The sequence below is a fragment of the Physella acuta genome, unplaced genomic scaffold (genome assembly GCF_028476545.2).
Source record: "Physella acuta isolate Inbredline_101_S28 unplaced genomic scaffold, ASM2847654v3 ptg000720l, whole genome shotgun sequence".
NCBI classification, from domain to species: Eukaryota; Metazoa; Mollusca; class Gastropoda; family Physidae; genus Physella; species Physella acuta.
In genome coordinates this window covers 286,040-311,608 of record NW_026732238.1, presented here as the reverse complement: position 1 = coordinate 311,608, position 25,569 = coordinate 286,040, and the positions used below count along the sequence as shown (strand labels likewise).

The 25,569-nt window shown below is 35.6% G+C and overlaps 1 protein-coding gene across 1 annotated transcript; it reads left to right on the top strand.

Annotated features, from left to right (window-relative positions):
- The first annotated feature begins 741 nt into the window (after positions 1–741).
- Positions 742–25,473, top strand: LOC131949914 (uncharacterized). Its single transcript, XM_059311879.1, has 10 exons — positions 742–823; positions 9,188–9,313; positions 14,898–15,023; positions 20,283–20,408; positions 20,970–21,095; positions 21,410–21,535; positions 22,558–22,680; positions 23,836–24,000; positions 24,543–24,651; positions 25,119–25,473. The coding sequence occupies exons 1-9, from the start codon at positions 745–747 to the stop codon at positions 24,611–24,613; spliced, it is 1,068 nt and encodes a 355-aa protein (XP_059167862.1). The 5' UTR covers positions 742–744; the 3' UTR covers positions 24,614–24,651; positions 25,119–25,473.
- The last annotated feature ends 96 nt before the right edge of the window (positions 25,474–25,569 follow it).

Genomic DNA, 25,569 nt, shown 5'->3' with positions numbered 1-25,569 from the left:
CTACAACATAATATAAGACCTATGTTTAAATTTAATCAATCAGCGCTCAGGCTTTTATTTTCAGTCATAGTTTTATTAAGATTACAACAAATTAAATTTATTCTTTTACTTTTTAATTGTTCATTTCATATCTGTTTTTTTTTTTTTTTGAATATGATAAAAGATTATTCCCTTAAAAGTTTTTTTTTCAAGGGAGATTTTTTTTTATTCCGCTGATTGACTGCAGCTATAGACTGCGAGGGTACATACAATCTGTGATTATAGTGTTTAGTGTGTCACGTGAGATGTGAGTGTAAGTCGTCTTTACCAGAGATAACTGTGATTAAAAGTTGGTGTGCTCGAGCGTGCATGTATAATTAATGTATAATTTCACTCATAAACATTAGCAAAAATAAACGAAATGCTACACCAGGTCTCATCTTCCCTTTACCTAGGACCTTTACCACAGATTTTATCTTTACAGACTCAGCTTTTGTCAGGTTTTCTGTATATATATATATATATATATATATATATATATATATATATATATATATATATATATATACTAATCTAACATGTCAAAATGTTTTGTTAAATGTACATTTAAAGTTATGGTGCAGAATGACTGTCTAGCCAATAATTATATTTTCTAATACAAATTTGAATGACTTACACTTTTTTTTTCTAACCGTTTTCACTTTGTTCTGATTTGCAGATACAAACACAACATCTAAAACTGAAGTAACACCATCTGTGACATCCATGGCAGCGACTTCAACAATTAGCTTAACCACAGAGGGAAATGCTTCAAAGATCGCGAACGGTTCTGACGAAACATCGGGTATATCTGTTAAAAATAACTGCAGCAAGATAAAAACAAATTGCCCCATCACGATAAGTGGTTCAGACATTTTCCCCATTCGGTTATTTCTTGCATTCGAGCAAGTGTAAATTCCGGAATAGTTTTGTAGATCCATTTATAAACTTGTAAATCATATATATATATATATATATATATATATATATATATATATATATATATATATATATATATATATATATATATATATATATATATATATATATATATATATATATATATATATATATACATACTTTTTCCCCATTCGGGGATTTGTTGCATTCGGGCAAGTGTCGATTCGGGAAAAAAGGCTCCCGGGGTGAATGACATATGGGCAAGTGTCTTTCGGAAATATTTTTAGTAGTCCCATATATATATATATATATATATATATATATATATGTAACTAGGGGAAGTTACCAGAGACATAAGAACGCAGTACAGCGCTGTCAACTTTGACACGACTGATGCAATAACGCAGGTGTTGGCTGATAACGATCAGAAAGCCAAGGCGTAGTATCTTGGGAAGCGATACGATAAGAACGCAAAACGGTCTGTCAACTTTGATGTGACAGGATGCAGATGGCTTATTAAATCGGACTGTACGACAGAAGCGGCGTAATTAACATTCTGATGCAACGATTAGAATCGATTACGATTACGATTATGATAGAACCGAATACGATTACGAATACGAAGGGGATATATAGGAAGGCGACGGCTGAGCTCGGTCTCTCTCTCTCGATCAGTCAGTCAGTGTGGCAGTATCAAGTTGGTTATTGAACGGGTTAGCCGTATTGTGTTAAGAAGGACGATAGACATGTGCATTCAGTTATGTGAAGACTAGTGAGGACTGTTGGGGGTCAGTTGATTCAGACTATTATTGTGAAGCATTCCTTTTGATTCATTATATTATTGTGAAGCATTTCTTTGATTCATGTAATAAAAGGATCAATAGCGAACCTGCATCTTCGAGTATCTATACTGTGGTCGATGTTGTGTAGAATGAGTGGTTAGACTCGGTAACATTTGGCGTTGTCGAGCAGAACTCGTTAACATTTGGCACTACAGGCAAATAGTCTCGTTACATTTGGTGCTGCGGACAGGATGAATTCAACGAGACTTGCCGCTTGAGGCACCCATAGTCAACCTTGTTCATAACTGTGTTTCGTGTGTGTGTGAATTCGAACATTCAGGAACAGTGAAAATTGAGGAACGAGGAAAATTTTTCATACACACACGGTAAGAAAGAACTCTTTTTTTTTACTCAAGGAATAAAATGTCTACTCTGGACGAGAAGCAGACCCATATTGTGGTCCTGCCCAGAGAGTCCCACATTAACAAATTTTACGGGGACGGTGATCCAGCTTTAACCAACAGGTTCAGTGAAGAGGTCAAAGCGGCCTGGGCCTCGAGACACATGTCACCAGAGGAAAGATTAAGACTGCTGATGGGCAGTATAGGAGAGACGGTTAGGGCAGAGGTCAAATGCCACGATAAAACCATCCAATCAGATCCAGATAAGGTGCTGGATCTAATTATGGAGACCTTTGGGGAGAGACGGTCGGGATCGCAACTGCTATCGGGGTTCGTAGGCTTAAAGCAGAGAATGGCGGAGAGTGTGATGGAGTATTCACACCGAATGAACAGGGCCTTTGATTCGGTAAAGGGCAAAACACCTGACATTGATGTACGCCTACTGAGGGACCATTTCATCGAGGGGCTAGCAACCCCGATCTTAAGGAGAGAGTTGAAAGAGGAGGTCCAAAAAGACCCGCAGTTGACCTTCTTTCAGGTCAGGAACTCAGCGATCCGCAGGTCCGAGGATGAGGACCAATCGAACTGTTCGGTGGACAAAGTCTCTGTGCCGGAACATAAACAATCCCCATCCACAGGGACCGGCACGGTGGAAACCATGATGGCTCGACTGTTGGCCCACCTGGATAAGGTTGACCAACGATTGGAGAGGTTAGAAAGCAGGTCAACAGCTGAGAATCAGGAAAAGAACGGGACAAAACAGAGACAGGTTGGACGGCCGCGACCCGCCGGTCCATCGCTCCGGTGGACGGCTGACGGTCGACCAATTTGCTTGTCCTGTTCACAACCCGGACATATGGCACGGTACTGTCAGGGAAACGGTCGTCCTCTGTAAGGCAGGGCCAGGCTACAGAGGGGCGAGGTTATGGCCCAAGAAACAAAATGATGGGAGTCTGTCCCGAAATGGTGATTACGATTGGGGACATCGCGGTGAAGGCAATTGTGGATACAGGCTCCCAGGTGACGACAATTACGGAAAATTTTTACACCAAATGGATGAAAGGAAAAGACCATAGGTTGAGGCCTGACACATGCATGCGCCTGACGGCAGCTAATGGACTAACCATTCCATACTGTGGTTATTTTCTGGCGGATGTCGTGGTGGCGGGACATAGGTTGAAGCAGGTTGGGGTGTTCGTTACGAAACACAACCTAGAGACAAATGTGTCAAATATACCTTGCCTGTTGGGCATGAATATTCTTGGCCAGTTGCCAGAATTTCTTACAAATATTGTCGGATCGACCACACCAGGTCGGGGATCCAAGTTGGCCAGGTTTGCCAAGACCAGAGGAAGGATATCAGTCCCGGCAAACACGGTCAAGGCAATCACATTACAAATTGGTGATAGAAGCGTGAATGGTGATGTGATGATAGAACCATGTGGCGCCGCACTGAGGGCAGGCGTCGTGTTACTGCGGACATACACATCAGCGGAAAATGGACTAGTTCAAGGATTAGTGGCAAATGTTTTGGATGAGGAAATTTTTATACCGCCTAATACTCTGGTAGGAGTACCACAGAACGTCGAGGTACTAAGGTCGGCACAGTGCATCGAACTGAGCAATACCAGCAGTAATGAAGTAACAATTAGGTCGGTCAATGTGACGGCCGAGGTGAAGAAAGAGGATGGCCGATCATATACATTCCCGGAAACTGAGGACCCAAAACTAAATGAATTGCTGAATAAGTACAGGGATATATTTGCCTCGTACGAGGGTGATTTGGGTTACACGGAAGTAATAAAACACCAGATACCCTTACTACAGGACAGGCCTGTGGCGCAACCTTATCGAAGATTACCGCCAAGTCACTACTCGGCGGTGAAAGCACACCTGAACGATTTACTAAAAAAGGGAATTATTACAACCAGCACTAGCCCGTATGCGGCACCGATAGTAGTGGTAAAAAAGAAGTCAGGGGAGATAAGACTGTGTTGTGATTACCGGAAATTGAACAATATCACAAGAAGGGATGCATTCCCCTTGCCTCGTATTGATGAATGTCTTGATGCGTTGGGGGGAGCAAGATTTTTTTCTACCTTGGATTTGGCTAGCGGCTACCACCAAGTGGCCATGCACCCCAACGATCAACATAAGACTGCATTTATTTCTCCACTGGGACTGTACGAGTGGACCCGTATGCCGTTTGGTCTAACTAATGCGCCTGCTACATTCCAGCGAGTAATGCAGAGTGCTATGAGTGACTTTCTATTTCAAATAATGTTGGTGTACTTGGATGATATACTAGTTTACTCAAAAACTTGGGAGGACCATCTAAAAAGATTAGAACAAGTGTTTCTCCGTCTTAGGGAGATAGGAGTAAAGCTGAACCCAGACAAATGCGGCTTCGGTCTGAAATCGGTACGTTTTTTGGGTTATGTGATTTCGTCGGATGGCATCGCCACTGACCCAGATAAAATTGCAGCTGTTAAAGAATGGAAACAGCCAACAACTACAGTAGAGGTCAGATCATTCTTGGGCTTTGCTTCCTATTATAGAAAATTTGTACCTGGTTTTGCAAAAATTGCCGCACCGTTGCATGACTTGGTAAACAAAATGACAAAGAAACACAGTAAGGAGAAAAAGAAAGGCAAAACACAACTGATAGGTGAATTATGGACTGATGAATGCCTGAACTCGTTTAAGCTCTTGAAAAAGGCTTTGACAGAGACGCCGATATTAGGATACGCGGACTTTGACAAACCATTTCGGCTAGAAATTGACGCCAGCTCTAAAGGTCTGGGAGCTGTGCTATCACAACAACAAAAGCAAGGTTTCAGGGTTATTGCGTATGCCAGTCGAGCTCTGAAGGAATCAGAGAAGAACATGACAAATTACAGCGCCATGAAACTAGAACTTTTGACATTAAAATGGGCTGTGACTGAAAAATTCAGGGACTATCTATTAGGTGCTAAATGTGTGGTATACACTGACAATAACCCCTTGAGTCACCTAAAGACAGCAAAGTTGGGATCCATCGAACAGCGATGGGCAGCAGAATTGGCACTCTTTGACCTGGAGATAAAATATCGCCCGGGGCGGTCCAATGGCAATGCGGACGCTTTATCAAGGAATCCGTACGAGAGACCGGGCGATGAGGAAGAAACGCTGACAGGAATATGTGGGGTCAGAGCGTCAACAGATATCCCTCACGGGGTGCAAGTGATGCAAAACGGACAGACCGGGGTGGAGCACATATCCACAGAGCCCGGACATATGGACATTAGTGATTTTAATTGCCTTAATAATAAAGAGATAAGAGATGCCCAGAGAACGGATAGTGGCTTACAGCCGCTGTTGAAACACGTCCAGGAACAAAAATTCCCAGGAAGAAGGGAAAGAGAACAATTTGGTCGAGAAACAAAGAAAATACTGTGTCAGTGGGACCGTCTCAGTATAAAGGATGGTGTTCTCATGCGGAGAATTCATGACCAAATTGATGGGACAATACACCAGGTGGTGGTGCCTGGACAATTACGAGAAGAAGTGCTAAGGTTGGCACATGACAGGGCAGGACACCAGGGTCAGGACAGGACGCACAAAATATTACGACGGAGGTGTTACTGGCCCAATATGGAAATGGAGGTCAAACGCCATTGTGAGGTTTGTGTTAGGTGTCAGCATGCGAAAATGCCAGTTGTCAAAATGAGACAGCCATCAGGACACTTACTGGCGACAAAACCACTAGAGATTGTGGCTATGGACTTTACGTCGTTGGAGCAATCATCGGATGGGACGGAACATGTGTTGGTAATGACTGATGTATTCACCAAATGGACTGTTGCGGTGCCCACACGAGATCAGACTGCCAAAACAGTGGCAAAGGTCTTAATAGAACATTGGTTCATCAAATATGGCATACCAAGACAATTACACTCTGACCAAGGAAGGGCCTTCGAGTCAGAAGTAATTAACCAACTGTGCAGCCACTACGGGATCAACAAATCTAGAACAACCACATTTTATCCGAAAGGAAACGGACAGTGCGAGTGGTTCAACCGCAGCATGCATGATTTGCTGCGTACTCTAGAACCTGAACAGAAAAAACGTTGGCCTGATTTTCTCCCGGAGTTGGTATATCTATACAACTGCACCCCCCATGCCACAACCGGCTTTTCGCCACACATGTTGCTGTTCGGACGGGAGGCTCGACTCCCTCTTGACTTGTTCCTAGGGAAAAAGGAAAGTATGACTGGCTCATACACTGCACTGGAATATGTGAATGAACATATGAGACGAATTTGGGAAATGTACAAGGTAGTACAGGAAAGACTAGAACATGAAGCACGGCGAAGGGAACCGCCGGTACAGACAAAGGACCCGCCACTCAAACTGAACGACAGGGTATTACTGCGTAGCCACCCGTTAGGCAGAAACAAAATCCACGACCTCTGGGGACAGGAGATATGGCAAGTCGTGGAGATGCCTAAAGTAGCAGGTGGCCCCTTTAAGATAAGACCCATCGATCACACCAAACCGGATCGGTGGGCGAATATTGCTCAATTAAAGAAATATTGTCATAGTCAAGAAGAGCAGTTACACACAAGGAAACCCAAGACAATTAGGGAACCGGAAACTATAACGGAAATTCACATACCCATCCCGGAACCATGTCACCATCAACAGAACAACAGCGATACACAAGTGGAGGATAACGGCAACGAAGAGGATCCCGTTCCTCCCAGAAGCAGAGAGACAGTAGACCATCAGATAAGTGGTCCGCGGAGAAGTTTGAGAAACAGAAAGAATACGAAATTTTTTGTCAGCAACCATCAATTCTTTCATGGTCGCGCTGGTATGAGAACAGACTGTTCAAAAAGTCATACAAGTGAACTGGTGAAGGCACCAAACGAAAAAAGGTGGATGTGAATTCAAGAACTGTTTTGTGTCTGAGGAAGATGATGTAGACACATTTGATATGTGAAATAGGGATAACGGTCAATCTTATACGAATGTGACGACATTGACAGTGAGTGGAACAATAAATTTTTTTTTTACGGTGGTGCGATTGACTTTGAAGGACTGCACCTGCCAAGCGTTGTTTGTGGTTGATAACACACAAAAAAAGGCAGGGGTGGATGTAACTAGGGGAAGTTACCAGAGACATAAGAACGCAGTACAGCGCTGTCAACTTTGACACGACTGATGCAATAACGCAGGTGTTGGCTGATAACGATCAGAAAGCCAAGGCGTAGTATCTTGGGAAGCGATACGATAAGAACGCAATACGGTCTGTCAACTTTGATGTGACAGGATGCAGATGGCTTATTAAATCGGACTGTACGACAGAAGCGGCGTAATTAACATTCTGATGCAACGATTAGAATCGATTACGATTACGATTATGATAGAACCGAATACGATTACGAATACGAAGGGGATATATAGGAAGGCGACGGCTGAGCTCGGTCTCTCTCTCTCGATCAGTCAGTCAGTGTGGCAGTATCAAGTTGGTTATTGAACGGGTTAGCCGTATTGTGTTAAGAAGGACGATAGACATGTGCATTCAGTTATGTGAAGACTAGTGAGGACTGTTGGGGGTCAGTTGATTCAGACTATTATTGTGAAGCATTCCTTTTGATTCATTATATTATTGTGAAGCATTTCTTTGATTCATGTAATAAAAGGATCAATAGCGAACCTGCATCTTCGAGTATCTATACTGTGGTCGATGTTGTGTAGAATGAGTGGTTAGACTCGGTAACATTTGGCGTTGTCGAGCAGAACTCGTTAACATTTGGCACTACAGGCAAATAGTCTCGTTACATATATATATATATATATATATATATATATATATATATATATATATATATATATGTTTCGGTAAACCCGAAGTCGGCCAATGTTAGGAATGGCCGGCCAATCCGCGCATTGGCCAATATCGCCTCCCATACGTCGGTCAAAGTCCGAAACTTTGCTTGATTTCGGCCTTTGGCCGGCCAATCTGCGGACTGGCCATTGTGGACCGGCCAAAGTCTTAATTAGAAGATCATCTGGCTAGGGACGACCGGCCAAAGTCCGAATTAGAAGATCATGAGCAAATTTTGTTTTTTTTTTATGTTGTAAGGATCATGAAATTAAGTCTTTATTGATTATTAATTAAAGTAAATGACAGAAACATTCATTTTTTTTATTGTACTATAGTCTCAATCGATCAATATCATCATTTGTTACAACAAGTTGAACTTTTATGGCATTTAGAATTACATAGTAGCTTGTTATTGTTACACTTGCAGCGATTTGTTGTGCACTTAGTTGTGCAATTGCAGCGAGTGCAGCCTTGGACCCCAGTCAATGATTGTGAAGATGCGATGGTTCGAAGTGATTTTTCCTCAGTGCCAACTGACGACAATAAGAGCAGTTTTTCGTGAAGAATTGAAAACTCACTTCTAGCATACAGTTGTTTTAGAACACCATGTTCCGTTCCTAATTTGTAGAAACCGCCCTCGATGCTCATGACAACTGCAATCACGCATCGGGGATCACCGTGACCTCTGTCAACATCTGAAAAACGGATGCGTACATTGTCATTAACTTCACCATCTTTAAACAAACATAGAGAACAATGACTCTAGTTTAAGACTTTCTGCATCAACCAATTTTATGTTGGTGTGAAAGGGAGTTAAATGATTTTTTCTTAATTTGTTTTTAGTAATAGAAGTGTAGTTATTGGAAGCATTCTAAAATCGTAATTTTGTAATAAAGTATTTAGATTTGTTAGGATCAGAAAAAAAGCTATTCCAAAAACACACATACAATTTTATATGTATATGTATATATATATATATATATATATATATATATATATATATATATATATATATATATATATATATATATATATATCTATATATATATATATCTATATATATATACTAATCTAACATGTCAAAATGTTTTGTTAAATGTACATTTAAAGTTATGGTGCAGAATGACTGCCTAGCCAATAATTATATTTTCTAATACAAATTTGAATGACTTACACTTTTTTTTTAACCGTTTTAACTTTGTCCTGATTTGCAGATACAAACACAACACCTAAAACTGAAGTAACACCATCTGTGACATCCATGGCAGCGACTTCAACAATTAGCTTAACCACAGAGGGAAATGCTTCAAAGATCGGGAACGATGCTGGCGAAACATCGGGTAAATCTATTTAAATCAATATAGAAAGATAAAAAAAAAATTGCTCCTTTAAGACAAGTGTCCATACATACTTTTTTCTCCATTCGGGGATTTGTTGCTTTCGGGCAAGTGTCGATTCGGGAAAAAAGGCTCCCGGGGTGAATGACATATGGGCAAGTGTCTTTCGGAAATATTTTTAGTAGTACCATATATATATATATATATATATATATATATATATATATATATATATATATATATATATATATATATATATATATATATATATATATACTAGGCATGCTGCCCAGCTTCGCTTAGGCTTTCGAAAACATTGAGAATTTGAATGCTTAATTAATTCGCCCGAGGGTCGGTCTACGACCTCAAGAGTTATGAAGAGGTTCCTCCGTGGACATTTTTTTTCGATTTATACCTCATATAAGGTACCGGTCAGTCGAGGTCAGTTTTTACCCCCTCATCGTAGACTTTTCGGCCAACCGGCCCCCGTGCTCTGTCGCGCCAAGGCAAGATCCTGCCAAATTTGAAGCGCCTGCGGCGCCGTGAAGTGCCCTATCGGACACCCGACAATCTAGATCTAGATCTAGATTCCTAAATGAATTTTTTTTTAAGTTTAGCCCGAGCATAATAAAAATAAAAGTTGACTTGTTGTGTCTCGAACCCGCACCACCTGCGTGGTTTAATGTACACTAACATCTTCGCTATTTAGGCACCTTACCAAATACGAAGAATGAAACACGTATTTTAAAATCTTAACTTACGCGAATATGCCTATTCTTTCAAATTAATTTTTTTATCCCAAATTAGCCAGTTCCAAACAAAGATTTTGTATAAAATAAATAAGTCTTGAAAAAGTTTAGTCCTAATATAGAAATGTATTTTTGGAATTGATTTTAGAGAAGTTAGAGTCTAAATTTAGATCTTAGCGTCTACGTCTAGATCTAGTTATTGCGTAGATTTAGATTTAGTCTAGATCTAGAATCTCTAGATCTAGAATCCAAATACATAAAATAAATTTTATGAATTTAGGCCGGAAAAATTGTATTGTATGCATTTCATAGTGTACGTAGATCTAAATCAAATTTGAATGAAATAGTTCATTTCTTTTTATTCTAAATCTAAATCAAATTTGAATGAAATAGTTCATTTCTTTTTATTCTAAACACGGCAGATGACGTCATTAGTTAATGTATAAGCAATAGTGACGTCACAATTTTAAGCGTTCTTTTTCACATTTATTAATGCTTTTCCGGTTGCATAAATAATACTGTTTCTCTACATTCGAATACGCCTTTAATTTTTATTTTTCTTCTTTAAATAAAATTGTGGTTATACATTTAAAACATCTAGCATATTATTTTCAACAAAAGTCCGTATAAAGTTCTCCATATATCGCTGCCGTTTCTAACGTGATGTCCGGCGAAAATTTTTTGCGGACAGAGAGAGAGAGAGAGAGAGAGAGAAGAGCGCACATGGCGTTTTATATATTAGGATATATATGAAGATTTGATTTTCAAAATGCAATATATCCAAAATTTGGGTTTCGAGAAAATCGCATTTTTCTCCTACACGAAGCCATTGTACAATTTGCTAAAACTGTTTATCAATTTAGGTTCATAACCCTCATATAAATAGGACTAGAATGGTTTTTGAAATGTACCTGTATAAAAAGATGCTTTATTTTGGTCCCAAAATTTGCGTTTAGTTGGTGCGTTTAGTTGCAAAATGAGGTATATCCAGCTTTTGTTAAGCTACAAAACGCTGTATATCCATTCTTTTTTCTGATAATACATCTAATGTCCAATATTTTAGTTTATTATTTTATTAAAACCCACTTATATTCCCAGTGTTACCATCTTATTACAATTGTACCATGTTTTTCTGTTACTATAAAGTGTTTTTATTGAGTAATTTCAGTTATTTGAACCATTTTCAAAATGATGCAAGTCTCTAACGAGAGACTTTAATTTGAAGAGTACAGCTTGTCTTTTCTACTGTTGAACTGTGTTAACAAAGTCTAAAGAACTAAAAAAGTCAACATAAAATAGTTTTAAAAGAAGAAAAAAGTTTATTAGTTTATACTACAATCATAAAATGTAAAAGAAATAGTATGAAATGAAAAAAAAAGGTTGAAAACAAAAATGAGTGAAGCAAGAAAAAATAAATAATTCAGACAAACTACATCAGAGTTAGAATGAGCAACATCCTCAATAGCATCACATAGCAGTGCCTCATAAGAAATCTTTATTCTCTCCTCCACTCCTACGGCTTCGAGAACACAAAGAACATCTGTCTTTTTAGCCACCTTTACACAGTTCTTTTTTCCAGGCTCCTTTGTGTTGAATGAATCCCAGTTTTTCCCTAAAAAAGTGGATATATTAACCATGTATTATTAAGATAATTCCACTATAACATTGAAAAAAGAGAATTTCCATAATCGGATAAACCTCTGGACAATAGTCAGTTTTTTATTGACAGTAACTGCAGTACGAGCAAATCCAATATAGCAAACTGAAGGTAAAGCTATTTACGTACACAATGCTGAACAAAAAGAAGACTGGCAAACTTGCAGCTTGTTTCCATCACTACAAAGAAAGTATTTGATCGTCATGTGTCTTGTTTTTTTCCTCTGATCATTCACTCTTTTCGTGGTGTCCGCATTAAGCAAAGCTACTATAGCAGCATCTTGTGACACTTTGTCCCAGTTTGCTGTAAAACTCTGTATGGCATTTCACCAGGTCATCAGGTGTTATATCTTGAGCCTGAAATAAATAATACAAATGTATGTTTTGCTACAATGGAAGATTTAATTTTATATTAAAAATTCTACTACTAGTTAGATCTAGTAGCTAGGCCTAGCCCCTTGCCTTGCTTAAAGTTATTGCTAGACTAGACAAACGAGGACATACAACCTAGATGATAAATCAAAGTTTAGATATAATATTGACTAGAATTGTTAAAACTTTCGTCTAGCTAGTAAAAATAGTAGGCCTAGATACTAGATCTAGAATATGTAGTAGAGTAGATAATCGAGACTAGAATTAGATCTAGAATGTCTCCCTACTTTTGGAATGTTAAGCTAGAGCTGACAGTAGCCTAGGCCTACTGGTATTCATACGTTTACATTCAAAACTTCACTCAACAAATAAAAGAACAAGCTAGATATCTAAATTCTAGTAATACTATCGTGTTTAAAATAAACCGGGAGTGATCTCCCCTAAACTTTCTCGAATATTCTTATATAAAATAACAGGGGATGGGAACTCGGGCTATAGAAATGATTTTTAATCCATTTTAAATACTTAAAGTTTTAAAAATAGAATAAAATCTCGTAGACAAATTAATTGCACACCAAGTGAACGCTAAATAAAAAACGCATAATAGTGCGCAATATTATTAGTACTTTTAACATTTACATTAGTTTTTTGAGAAATCGGAAGTAGCGTTAAGTACTACTTCCAGTCAACGTAAATTACTCAAAATTTTACAGAAGGTAGAGAATTAGATCTTTTACTTACGTGTGAAATTTCATTTATCTATCTGAAATAGTACTCAAGTTATAGGCTTTTGAAAAATTCAAAGTAGAAAAAGTACCACTTCCGGTTGTCGGAAATCGCTCAAAAGTTGATACGGATCTACGATTTTGATATAATACTTATATATGAATTTTCATCAACCTAGCTGTTACGGTACTCAAGTAATCGTGTTTACACACGGACAGACACACAGACACACACACACACACACACAGACATACGGACAAGATTGCAAAATTATGTTTTTCCGTATCAGTGAGGTGTAAAACGTCGAGATTTGTAAAAATCTCGATTTTTTTTTGCACGATTACAATACTTTCTCTATACTTCGTATATACGAGAAAGTAAAAAAGTAAACTCAGGCCTGCCTAGTGTTAGATAAGTTACAGTTTTATCTACAACTTACCTTGCAGAATCCTTTAATATGATTACACGAAATGGACGGGATCATTCCTCCTCCTGAATGACGAAAGATCTTTTCTTTTTCTCTTTCTGTGCATGACCTCTTCCTTTTTCTGGACTTAAATGTCAGTACAACACTTTCGTCGTGACCATCAAAGTCCGCCATTTTAACAATTGTTTCACTTAGAGATGCTTAATGCGCATGCGCAGATAAATAGTAATATTTACACGGATTGGTCCGAATCGATACCGCATTTTGTCGCTAAATAAAATCGACAATGCCGCGTTTTGAAACCAAACGTTTTTTTTTCAAAAATAGAAATATAATGAAAATTTTGCGCCGTGAAAATTAAAATTAAGTTTTCCTAATAGTAACTGAGTAGCTTTACAATATGGGCACCTTATCTCATTTTTTCAAAAATGGCGCTTATCGCGTTTTAAAAATCAACTCTTCATATATATATATATATAAATATATATATATATGTGTGTTACGGTAAAACCCGAAGTCGGCCAATGTTAGGAATGGCCGGCCAATCCGCGCATTGGCCAATATCGCCTCCCATAGGTCGTTCAAAGTCCGAAACTTTGCTTGATTTCGGCCTTTGGCCGGCCTATCCGCGGACTGGCCATGGTGGACCGGCCAAAGTCCGAATTAGAAGATCATAAGCAAATTTTGGTTTTTTTTATGCCGTAAGGATCATGAAATTAAGTCTTTATTGATTATTAAGTAAAGTAAATGACAGAAACATTCATTTTTTTATTGTACTATAGTCTCAATCTATCAATATCATCATTTGTTACAACAAGTTGAACTTTTATGGCATTTAGAATTACATAGTAGCTTGTTATTGTTACACTTGCAGCGATTTGTTGTGCACATAGTTGTGCAATTGCAGCGAGTGTAGCCTTGGCCCCCAGTCAATGATTGTGAAGATGCGATGGTTCGTAGTGATTTTTCCTCAGTGCCAACTGACGACAATAAGAGCAGTTTTTCGTGAAGAATTGAAAACTCACTTCTAGCATACAGTTGTTTTAGAACACCATGTTCCGTTCCTAATTTGTAGAAACCGCCCTCGATGCTCATGACAACTGCAATCACGCATCGGGGATCACCGTGACCTCTGTCAACATCTGAAAAACGGATGCGTACATTGTCATTAACTTCACCATCTTTAAACAAACATAGAGAACAATGACTCTAGTTTAAGACTTTCTTCATCAACCAATTTTATGTTGGTGTGAAAGGGAGTTAAATGATTTTTTCTTAATTTGTTTTTAATAATAGAAGTGTAGTTATTGGAAGCATTCTAAAATCGTAATTTTGTAATAAAGTATTTAGATTTGTTAGGATCAGAAAAAAAGCTATTCCAAAAACACACATACAATTTTATATGTATATGTATATATATATATATATATATATATATATATATATATATATATATATATATATATATATATATATATATATCTATATATATATATCTATATATATATACTAATCTAACATGTCAAAATGTTTTGTTAAATGTACATTTAAAGTTATGGTGCAGAATGACTGCCTAGCCAATAATTATATTTTCTAATACAAATTTGAATGACTTACACTTTTTTTTTAACCGTTTTAACTTTGTCCTGATTTGCAGATACAAACACAACACCTAAAACTGAAGTAACACCATCTGTGACATCCATGGCAGCGACTTCAACAATTAGCTTAACCACAGAGGGAAATGCTTCAAAGATCGGGAACGATGCTGGCGAAACATCGGGTAAATCTATTTAAATCAATATAGAAAGATAAAAAAAAAATTGCTCCTTTAAGACAAGTGTCCATACATACTTTTTTCTCCATTCGGGGATTTGTTGCTTTCGGGCAAGTGTCGATTCGGGAAAAAAGGCTCCCGGGGTGAATGACATATGGGCAAGTGTCTTTCGGAAATATTTTTAGTAGTACCATATATATATATATATATATATATATATATATATATATATATATATATATATATATATATATATATATATATACTAGGCATGCTGCCCAGCTTCGCTTAGGCTTTCGAAAACATTGAGAATTTGAATGCTTAATTAATTCGCCCGAGGGTCGGTCTACGACCTCAAGAGTTATGAAGAGGTTCCTCCGTGGACATTTTTTTTCGATTTATACCTCATATAAGGTACCGGTCAGTCGAGGTCAGTTTTTACCCCCTCATCGTAGACTTTTCGGCCAACCGGCCCCCGTGCTCTGTCGCGCCAAGGCAAGATCCTGCCAAATTTGAAGCGCCTGCGGCGCCGGGAAGTGCCCTATCGGACACCCGACAATCTAGATCTAGATCTAGATTCCTAAAAGAATTTTTTTTTAAAGTTTAGCCCGAGCATAATAAAAATAAAAGTTGACTTGTTGTGTCTCGAACCCGCACCACCTGCGTGGTTTAATGTACACTAACATCTTTGCTATTTAGGCACCTTACAAAATACGAAGAATGAAACACGTATTTTAAAATCTTAACTTACGCGAATATGCCTATTCTTTCAAATTAATTTTTTTATCCCAAATTAGCCAGTTCCAAACAAAGATTTTGTATAAAATAAATAAGTCTTGAAAAAGTTTAGTCCTAATATAGAAATGTATTTTTGGAATTGATTTTAGAGAAGTTAGAGTCTAAATTTAGATCTTAGCGTCTACGTCTAGATCTAGTTATTGCGTAGATTTAGATTTAGTCTAGATCTAGAATCTCTAGATCTAGAATCCAAATACATAAAATAAATTTTATGAATTTAGGCCGGAAAAATTGTATTGTATGCATTTCATAGTGTACGTAGATCGAAAATCAAATTTGAATGAAATAGTTCATTTCTTTTTATTCTAAATCTAAATCAAATTTGAATGAAATAGTTCATTTCTTTTTATTTTAAACACGGCAGATGACGTCATTAGTTAATGTATAAGCAATAGTGACGTCACAATTTTTAGCGTTCTTTTTCACATTTATTAATGCTTTTCCGGTTGCATAAATAATACTGTTTCTCTACATTCGAATACGCCTTTAATTTTTATTTTTCTTCTTTAAATAAAATTGTGGTTATACATTTAAAACATCTAGCATATTATTTTCAACAAAAGTCCGTATAAAGTTCTCCATATATCGCTGCCGTTTCTGACGTGATGTCCGGCGAAAATTTTTTGCGGACAGAGAGAGAGAGAGAGAGAGAGAGAGAAGAGCGCACATGGCGTTTTATATATTAGGATATATATGAAGATTTGATTTTCAAAATGCAATATATCCAAAATTTGGGTTTCGAGAAAATCGCATTTTTCTCCTACACGAAGCCATTGTACAATTTGCTAAAACTGTTTATCAATTTAGGTTCATAACCCTCATATAAATAGGACTAGAATGGTTTTTGAAATGTACCTGTATAAAAAGATGCTTTATTTTGGTCCCAAAATTTGCGTTTAGTTGGTGCGTTTAGTTGCAAAATGAGGTATATCCAGCTTTTGTTAAGCTACAAAACGCTGTATATCCATTCTTTTTTCTGATAATACATCTAATGTCCAATATTTTAGTTTATTATTTTATTAAAACCCACTTATATTCCCAGTGTTACCATCTTATTACAATTGTACCATGTTTTTCTGTTACTATAAAGTGTTTTTATTGAGTAATTTCAGTTATTTGAACCATTTTCAAAATGATGCAAGTCTCTAACGAGAGACTTTAATTTGAAGAGTACAGCTTGTCTTTTCTACTGTTGAACTGTGTTAACAAAGTCTAAAGAACTAAAAAAGTCAACATAAAATAGTTTTAAAAGAAGAAAAAAGTTTATTAGTTTATACTACAATCATAAAATGTAAAAGAAATAGTATGAAATGAAAAAAAAGGTTGAAAACAAAAATGAGTGAAGCAAGAAAAAATAAATAATTCAGACAAACTACATCAGAGTTAGAATGAGCAACATCCTCAATAGCATCACATAGCAGTGCCTCATAAGAAATCTTTATTCTCTCCTCCACTCCTACGGCTTCGAGAACACAAAGAACATCTGTCTTTTTAGCCACCTTTACACAGTTCTTTTTTCCAGGCTCCTTTGTGTTGAATGAATCCCAGTTTTTCCCTAAAAAAGTGGATATATTAACCATGTATTATTAAGATAATTCCACTATAACATTGAAAAAAGAGAATTTCCATAATCGGATAAACCTCTGGACAATAGTCAGTTTTTTATTGACAGTAACTGCAGTACGAGCAAATCCAATATAGCAAACTGAAGGTAAAGCTATTTACGTACACAATGCTGAACAAAAAGAAGACTGGCAAACTTGCAGCTTGTTTCCATCACTACAAAGAAAGTATTTGATCGTCATGTGTCTTGTTTTTTTCCTCTGATCATTCACTCTTTTCGTGGTGTCCGCATTAAGCAAAGCTACTATAGCAGCATCTTGTGACACTTTGTCCCAGTTTGCTGTAAAACTCTGTATGGCATTTCACCAGGTCATCAGGTGTTATATCTTGAGCCTGAAATAAATAATACAAATGTATGTTTTGCTACAATGGAAGATTTAATTTTATATTAAAAATTCTACTACTAGTTAGATCTAGTAGCTAGGCCTAGCCCCTTGCCTTGCTTAAAGTTATTGCTAGACTAGACAAACGAGGACATACAACCTAGATGATAAATCAAAGTTTAGATATAATATTGACTAGAATTGTTAAAACTTTCGTCTAGCTAGTAAAAATAGTAGGCCTAGATACTAGATCTAGAATATGTAGTAGAGTAGATAATCGAGACTAGAATTAGATCTAGAATGTCTCTCTACTTTTGGAATGTTAAGCTAGAGCTGACAGTAGCCTAGGCCTACTGGTATTCATACATTTACATTCAAAACTTCACTCAACAAATAAAAGATCAAGCTAGATATCTAAATTCTAGTAATACTATCGTGTTTAAAATAAACCGGGAGTGATCTCCCCTAAACTTTCTCGAATATTCTTATATAAAATAACAGGGGATGGGAACTCGGGCTATAGAAATGATTTTTAATCCATTTTAAATACTTAAAGTTTTAAAAATAGAATAAAATCTCGTAGACAAATTAATTGCACACCAAGTGAACGCTAAATAAAAAACGCATAATAGTGCGCAATATTATTAGTACTTTTAAAATTTACATTAGTTTTTTGAGAAATCGGAAGTAGCGTTAAGTACTACTTCCAGTCAACGTAAATTACTCAAAATTTTACAGAAGGTAGAGAATTAGATCTTTTACTTACATGTGAAATATCATTTATCTATCTGAAATAGTACTCAAGTTATAGGCTTTTGAAAAATTCAAAGTAGAAAAAGTACCACTTCCGGTTGTCGGAAATCGCTCAAAAGTTGATACGGATCTACGATTTTGATATAATACTTATATATGAAATTTCATCAACCTAGCTGTAACGGTACTCAAGTAATCGTGTTTACACACGGACAGACACACAGACACACACACACACACACACAGACATACGGACAAGATTGCAAAATTATGTTTTTCCGTATCAGTGAGGTGTAAAACGTCGAGATTTGTAAAAATCTCGATTTTTTTTTTGCACGATTACAATACTTTCTCAATACTTCGTATATACGAGAAAGTAAAAAAGTAAACTCAGGCCTGCCTAGTGTTAGATAAGTTACAGTTTTATCTACAACTTACCTTGCAGAATCCTTTAATATGATTACACGAAATGGACGGGATCATTCCTCCTCCTGAATGATGAAAGATCTTTACTTTTTCTCTTTCTGTGCATGACCTCTTCCTTTTTCTGGACTTAAATGTCAGTACAACACTTTCGTCGTGACCATCAAAGTCCGCCATTTTAACAATTAGGCCAATATCGCCTCCCATAGGTCGGTCAAAGTCCGAAACTTTGCTTGATTTCGGCCTTTGGCCGGCCTATCCGCGGACTGGCCATGGTGGACCGGCCAAAGTCCGAATTAGAAGATCATAAGCAAATTTTGTTTTTTTTTTATGCCGTAAGGATCATGAAATTAAGTCTTTATTGATTATTAATTAAAGTAAATGACAGAAACATTCATTTTTTTATTGTACTATAGTCTCAATCTATCAATATCATCATTTGTTACAACAAGTTGAACTTTTATGGCATTTAGAATTACATAGTAGCTTGTTATTGTTACACTTGCAGCGATTTGTTGTGCACATAGTTGTGCAATTGCAGCGAGTGTAGCCTTGGCCCCAAGTCAATGATTGTGAAGATGCGATGGTTCGTAGTGATTTTTCCTCAGTGCCAACTGACGACAATAAGAGCAGTTTTTCGTGAAGAATTGAAAACTCACTTCTAGCATACAGTTGTTTTAGAACACCATGTTCCGTTCCTAATTTGTAGAAACCGCCCTCGACGCTCATGACAACTGCAATCACGCTTCGGGGATCACCGTGACCTCTGTCAACATCTAAAAAACGGATGCGTACATTGTCATTAACTTCACCATCTTTAAACAAACATAGAGAACAATGACTCTAGTTTAAGACTTTCTTCATCAACCAAGTTTATGGTGGTGTGAAAGGGAGTTAAATGATTTTTTCTTCATTTATTTTTAATAATAGAAGTGTAGTTATTGGAAGCATTCTAAAATCGTAATTTTGTAATAAAGTATTTAGATTTGTTAGGATCAGAAAAAAAGCTATTCCAAAAACACACATACAATTTTATATGTATATATATATATATATATATATATATATATATATAATTTTATATGTATATATATATATATATATATATATATATATATATATATATATATATATATATATATATATATATATATATATATATATATATATATATATATATATATATATATATATATACTAATCTAACATGTCAAAATGTTTTGTTAAATGTACATTTAAAGTTATGGTGCAGAATGACTGCCTAGCCAATAATTATATTTTCTAATACAAATTTGAATGACTTACACTTTTTTTTTAACCGTTTTAACTTTGTCCTGATTTGCAGATACAAACACAACACCTAAAACTGAAGTAACACCATCTGTGACATCCATGGCAGCGACTTCAACAATTAGCTTAACCACAGAGGGAAATGCTTCAAAGAACGGGAACGGTTCTGACGAAACATCGGGTATATCTGTTAAAAATAACTGCAGCAAGATAAAAACAAATTGCCCCATCACGATAAGTGGTTCAGACATTTTCCCCATTCGGTTATTTCTTGCATTCGAGCAAGTGTAAATTCCGGAATAGTTTTGTAGATCCATTTATAAACTTGTAAATCATATATATATATATATATATATATATATATATATATATATATATATATATATATATATATATATATATATATATATTCACTTGTGTAACATGTTAAACTGTTTTATTTAATTTATTTAATGTATCTTTAATGTTATGATAATGAATGACTGCCTAGAAAATTGTAATTACTAAAATGTCAATTTTACTTACTAATAATAATTTAAATGCCTTACACGTTTTTTCTTTCTACAAAATAAAAAAGAATCACATCTTTTCTAGTTATTAAAAGAATGTATTCAAATTAATTATTTTTTAGAATTTTTAATTCAACTGAACACTGCGTATTTTCTTAATTTATTGATATAAAATTCAAAAAAGAAATAAAACCCATTTTCGGTTAACCGTTTAACTTTGTCCTGATTTGCAGATAAAATCACACCATCTAAAATTGACCTAAAAACATCTGTGACATTCATGTCAACGACGGCGACAATAAGCTTTACCACTAACGGAAATGTGTCAAAGATTGGAAACGGTTCTGGCAAAACATTGGGTAAATTTATTTAAATCAATATAGAAAGATAAAAAAAATGCTCCATTAAGACAAGTGTCTATACAATTAGTAGTATATATCAATTTTATTAGATTTTTTAATAGAAATATAAATGCCATACACGTTTTTTCCAAAGAAATAGAATAAGAATCGTTTGTTTACTAGTTGTTTGTTAAAGTAGTTTTCAAATTGATTTTAAGTTTGAATTTTTTAATTCAACTAAACACATTATATTTTCTCACTTTATTGATAATAAATTCGAAAAAATGAAAAACCCTTTCGGTTAACCGTTTTAACTTTGTCCTGATTTGCAGGTACAACCACAACATCTAAAACTGACCAAACAACATCTGTAAAATCCATGGCAACGACGGCAACAATTAACTTTACCACGGATGGAAATGTGTCAAAGATTGGAAACGGTTCTGGCGAAACATCGGGTAAATCTATTTAAATCAATGCACCAAGATAAAAACAAATTGCCCCATTAAGACAATTGTCTGTTCAGACTTTTTCCCCATTTGCTTATTGTTAGCATTCGAGCAAGTGTCAATTCGGGAAAAATGCCTTCGGGGTAAATGACATTCGACCAAGTGTCTTTCTGGAATATTCGTAGAAGACCCATATATAAAATTTAAAATTATATATAAGAGCTGACCGCGACGGTGCTACTTAGTTGTTTTACTTTATATTTTTCAGAAATTCGTAATTTTTTAATTCGACACTACTAATGCTGCGACTGAAAATATGTTGCTTTAAAACACTATTAGTAGCTCGTGAAGGACAATTATCCGGACTTTCACTTTCTACTTCTCTTCCCCCCCCCCCTCCCCCCCCCCCTTTGAAAGCAGCCGTCCGAGACGACAGTTTACAGGCGACAATGAAAAGATCAAGATGAACTTGTTATCACCTCCCCTTAGTTTCAAATCGTTTAAAAACTAAACTATTTTCCCCTTAATAGCTGCCCAGCACTACGATTGTAAGCATTTAGTGGTAACCACAGCTCACCAGACTGGTGGGGGTGGGGTGGTAGCTATATGCATAGAGAGCGGAGCAGTAACGGCGTGCGTTTACGTGGTGTCTCGAATGGTCCCTATGAAGATAATTTTATATATAGATATGTATATATTCACTTTTGTAACTTGTTAAAATGTTTTATTTAATGTACTTTTAACGTTATGATAAAGAATGACCGTCTAGAAAGCTACAATTACTAGAACATGTCAATTTTATTACATTTTCTAATACTAATTTAAATGCTTTACACGTTTTTTTTCTAGAAAATAGAAAAAGAATCGCTTGTTTACTAATTATTTAAAAAAAACTTTTTAAATTGATTATTATTTTGAATTTTTTAATTCAACCAAAGACGGGGTATTTCCTCACTTTATTGATAAAAAATTAACAAAAGAATTAAAAGCATTGTCGGTTAAACGTTTAGACTTTGTCCTGATTTACATAGTAAACACAAGATCAAAAATTGACCCAACAGCATCTGTGACATCCAGGGCAACGAAGGCAACAATTGGCTTCACCATAGAGGGGAAAGTGTCAAAGACTGGGAAAGGCTCTGTCGAATCATTGGGTAAATTAGTTTAAATCAATGAAGCAAGATAAAAAAAAATTGTTTAAGAATTTATTTTTTAAAATACAGCTATATATTACATTGCTTGACATCGAAAACTTGATATCTGAAAATAATACTATCGCCGGTGGATGTTAAGAAAGATGGAATTTTGTGTGGAAGGCAGACAGTTTGGAGACTGGTGCAGGTCTGTGGGATGGGGTAGGGAATTTCCCAGTTAGTTGAGGTTTGTAGCGATGCATGTAGATTTACTGGTGCTGGATGCCGATCTCACAAAATAGTCAAAGTTAAAGTTTATTTATAGGCTAATTCTCGCAATGGCTCGCACGACCATGCGGCAACGCCTGTAGAGATATTATTACGGATTGGCCCTGTTCGAACCGGCCCCCACTGAATCCCACTACTTTTAAAGTAAGAAAGGACTTGGGGCCTTTTTTTAGAACTGTTAATTATTTCTACAATAGAAAAGAAACTGAATTTTCTTTTTCTTTTTAAAATTATTTATATTAAACAAATATTAGAGTTTCAATGTAAAAGGTTTTCTTTTTTAAAAGGGAAAAGAGGACTCCAAATGCCGTGGGCATCTATGCCATGGTTACGCTAGCTTTACGATAGCTACGCCACTGTGTATGAGGCATTAAAATAGTGTTTTTACAGTTGTCCTTTTCTGTACATTTATGCTGAGATTATTCAGGATCGATTTCAGTGGTTGTCTTTTTTATCTTTAAAAAAAGATGTTTTCTTTATAATTTATGTACTTAATTTAACATGACGTATTACATTTATGTATAGATAAAGCTTATATTTTTCCTTCAATTTACTTTACGTAGCTACACTGTACTACATTGAACTGTTTATATAACTTAGTTTTTATGTTAGTACTATTTCTTCTTCCTCTTCGTTCTTAATATTATTTATATCGGAAGAAACAAACAACAAGAATGGAGTTCATGGAGAACTGCACGGTCGCCTCCAGATTGGCTTTACAAATTGAACTGTTGACATAAATCAAGTGTTTACGTCAGCATTATAAAGTAACAGTTTAGGAAAGCTTAATGAAAATAAATATTTCGTTTGATAGAAAAACTTTGCATTCATATCTGCAATTGATTGTATTCATATTAATTCAGTGATGCATTAAATTTTGTCTTTCAGAAGAGAAGAATTCACTTGGACTAGCTGAATGGATTGGCATTGGGACTGGTATTTGTGTTGGGGTGCTGGCAGCTGTGCTTATGGTAAAGTTTCGTTACAAAATACGATCATTCATTAGGAATCGAGTAGGATCTGAAAACATACAAGACAGCGAGAACCAAACAAGTAACATTTTCAAACATTTAAATTTTTATTTTATTTTAATGCAGTGTTTATATCATGAAATATTAGATACAGAACACGAAAAAAGATCCTTACAAAATTATATAAATATATTTTAGAAAAGAACCACTAATCGATATATATATATATATATATATATATATATATATATATATATATATATATATATATATATATATATATATATATATATATATATATATATATATATATATATATAATGAAAGTATGTGTTCCTGTGTGTGTTTTGGGGGGGGGGGGTTGTTGAAAATACTCCATGAGAGGTTTCTGCGAAAGATAAAATTTTAAAATTTGCAGGGCGCGATTCAATTTTTCTCTTTAAACGGTATATAAAAATAAAAGTCGATTGTGGTTTGACTCCGTTAAATAAAGTGTAATGGATATTTCTAAACAACACATAGTCATGGTTACCTATTCATGCCTAAATTAAGTAACTCTATCGTTGAATTAAGGAAATTAATCCTTGTTACATGGTGAATAGAATGGTAAAATGTCTCTTTCAGATGAAAACGATGATGATGACAACATGACACGAACAGAGGCAGGGGGTTTCCAACTGGTGGATATAAATTGAAACTAAACACGTGTATGGAAAGGTTTTGGACCATCAGGGTGATTGTAATATTAATACCTAGTAGATGTGGTCTATGTTTTTGTAAAGAAATTCATGGCTTAAAAACATATATGTTGAGTCCTACTTACTAGATCAGGGAACTGGAAAAGTGTCTGTAGCATATGCCAAATGACATACTGCCAGTGAGATATGGTCAGTGAGATTTGTGCTATGAGACGATGGTGATGTTAAAAGTGGATCATCGTCACTGGGACAAAGTTAATAGGGCATGATTATTGAGACCTGATCATTTCGTTATAACCATTGAGACATGAATATTTGAAAAAAAAAGTCATTGGATCATAAGCAGTGTTTTTTCAGACATTATTCTCTTGGAGGTGAACATAAAACTTTCTCGAGGGGGTAGCGCACTTAAATTTCAGGGGTGGCCGACACTGGTTAAAGTAAGATCATTTTTGTTATATTGTCTTATTGTATAAGAATGGTACCTATATTTCTCTTCTAGAACAAAACGTTTTTCACGACAACGACAACGACCAAGGCCTAGTGTGTACCGCTAGTGAAGCAAAAGTGTATACAGAAACTCTAGACGAACAGGGTGGTTGTTGTATTAATAGCTAGCATTTATATTACAATCATGTAATATAAATGTCAAAATATGAGGTTATTACCTACTTTCTTTGCAATCAACAAAAAGTATTTTAATTTTTGAAAACTAAATAGAAATGTATAGATATTTCAAGTCCTAATTATATTCAACATATTTCTTAACGTTAACTTGTAAATCACAATTTTCTTTAGTAATTATTATATAGGAATGTTAAGTTTAACAATGAATAACTTGCTTATATTTGTAAAATTGTAACACATTAAAATTCTCTATATATTTTAAAAGTGTAGCAGTTATTTACGATACAACTAATACACATTTTATAATTTATTTTTAATTAAAACTG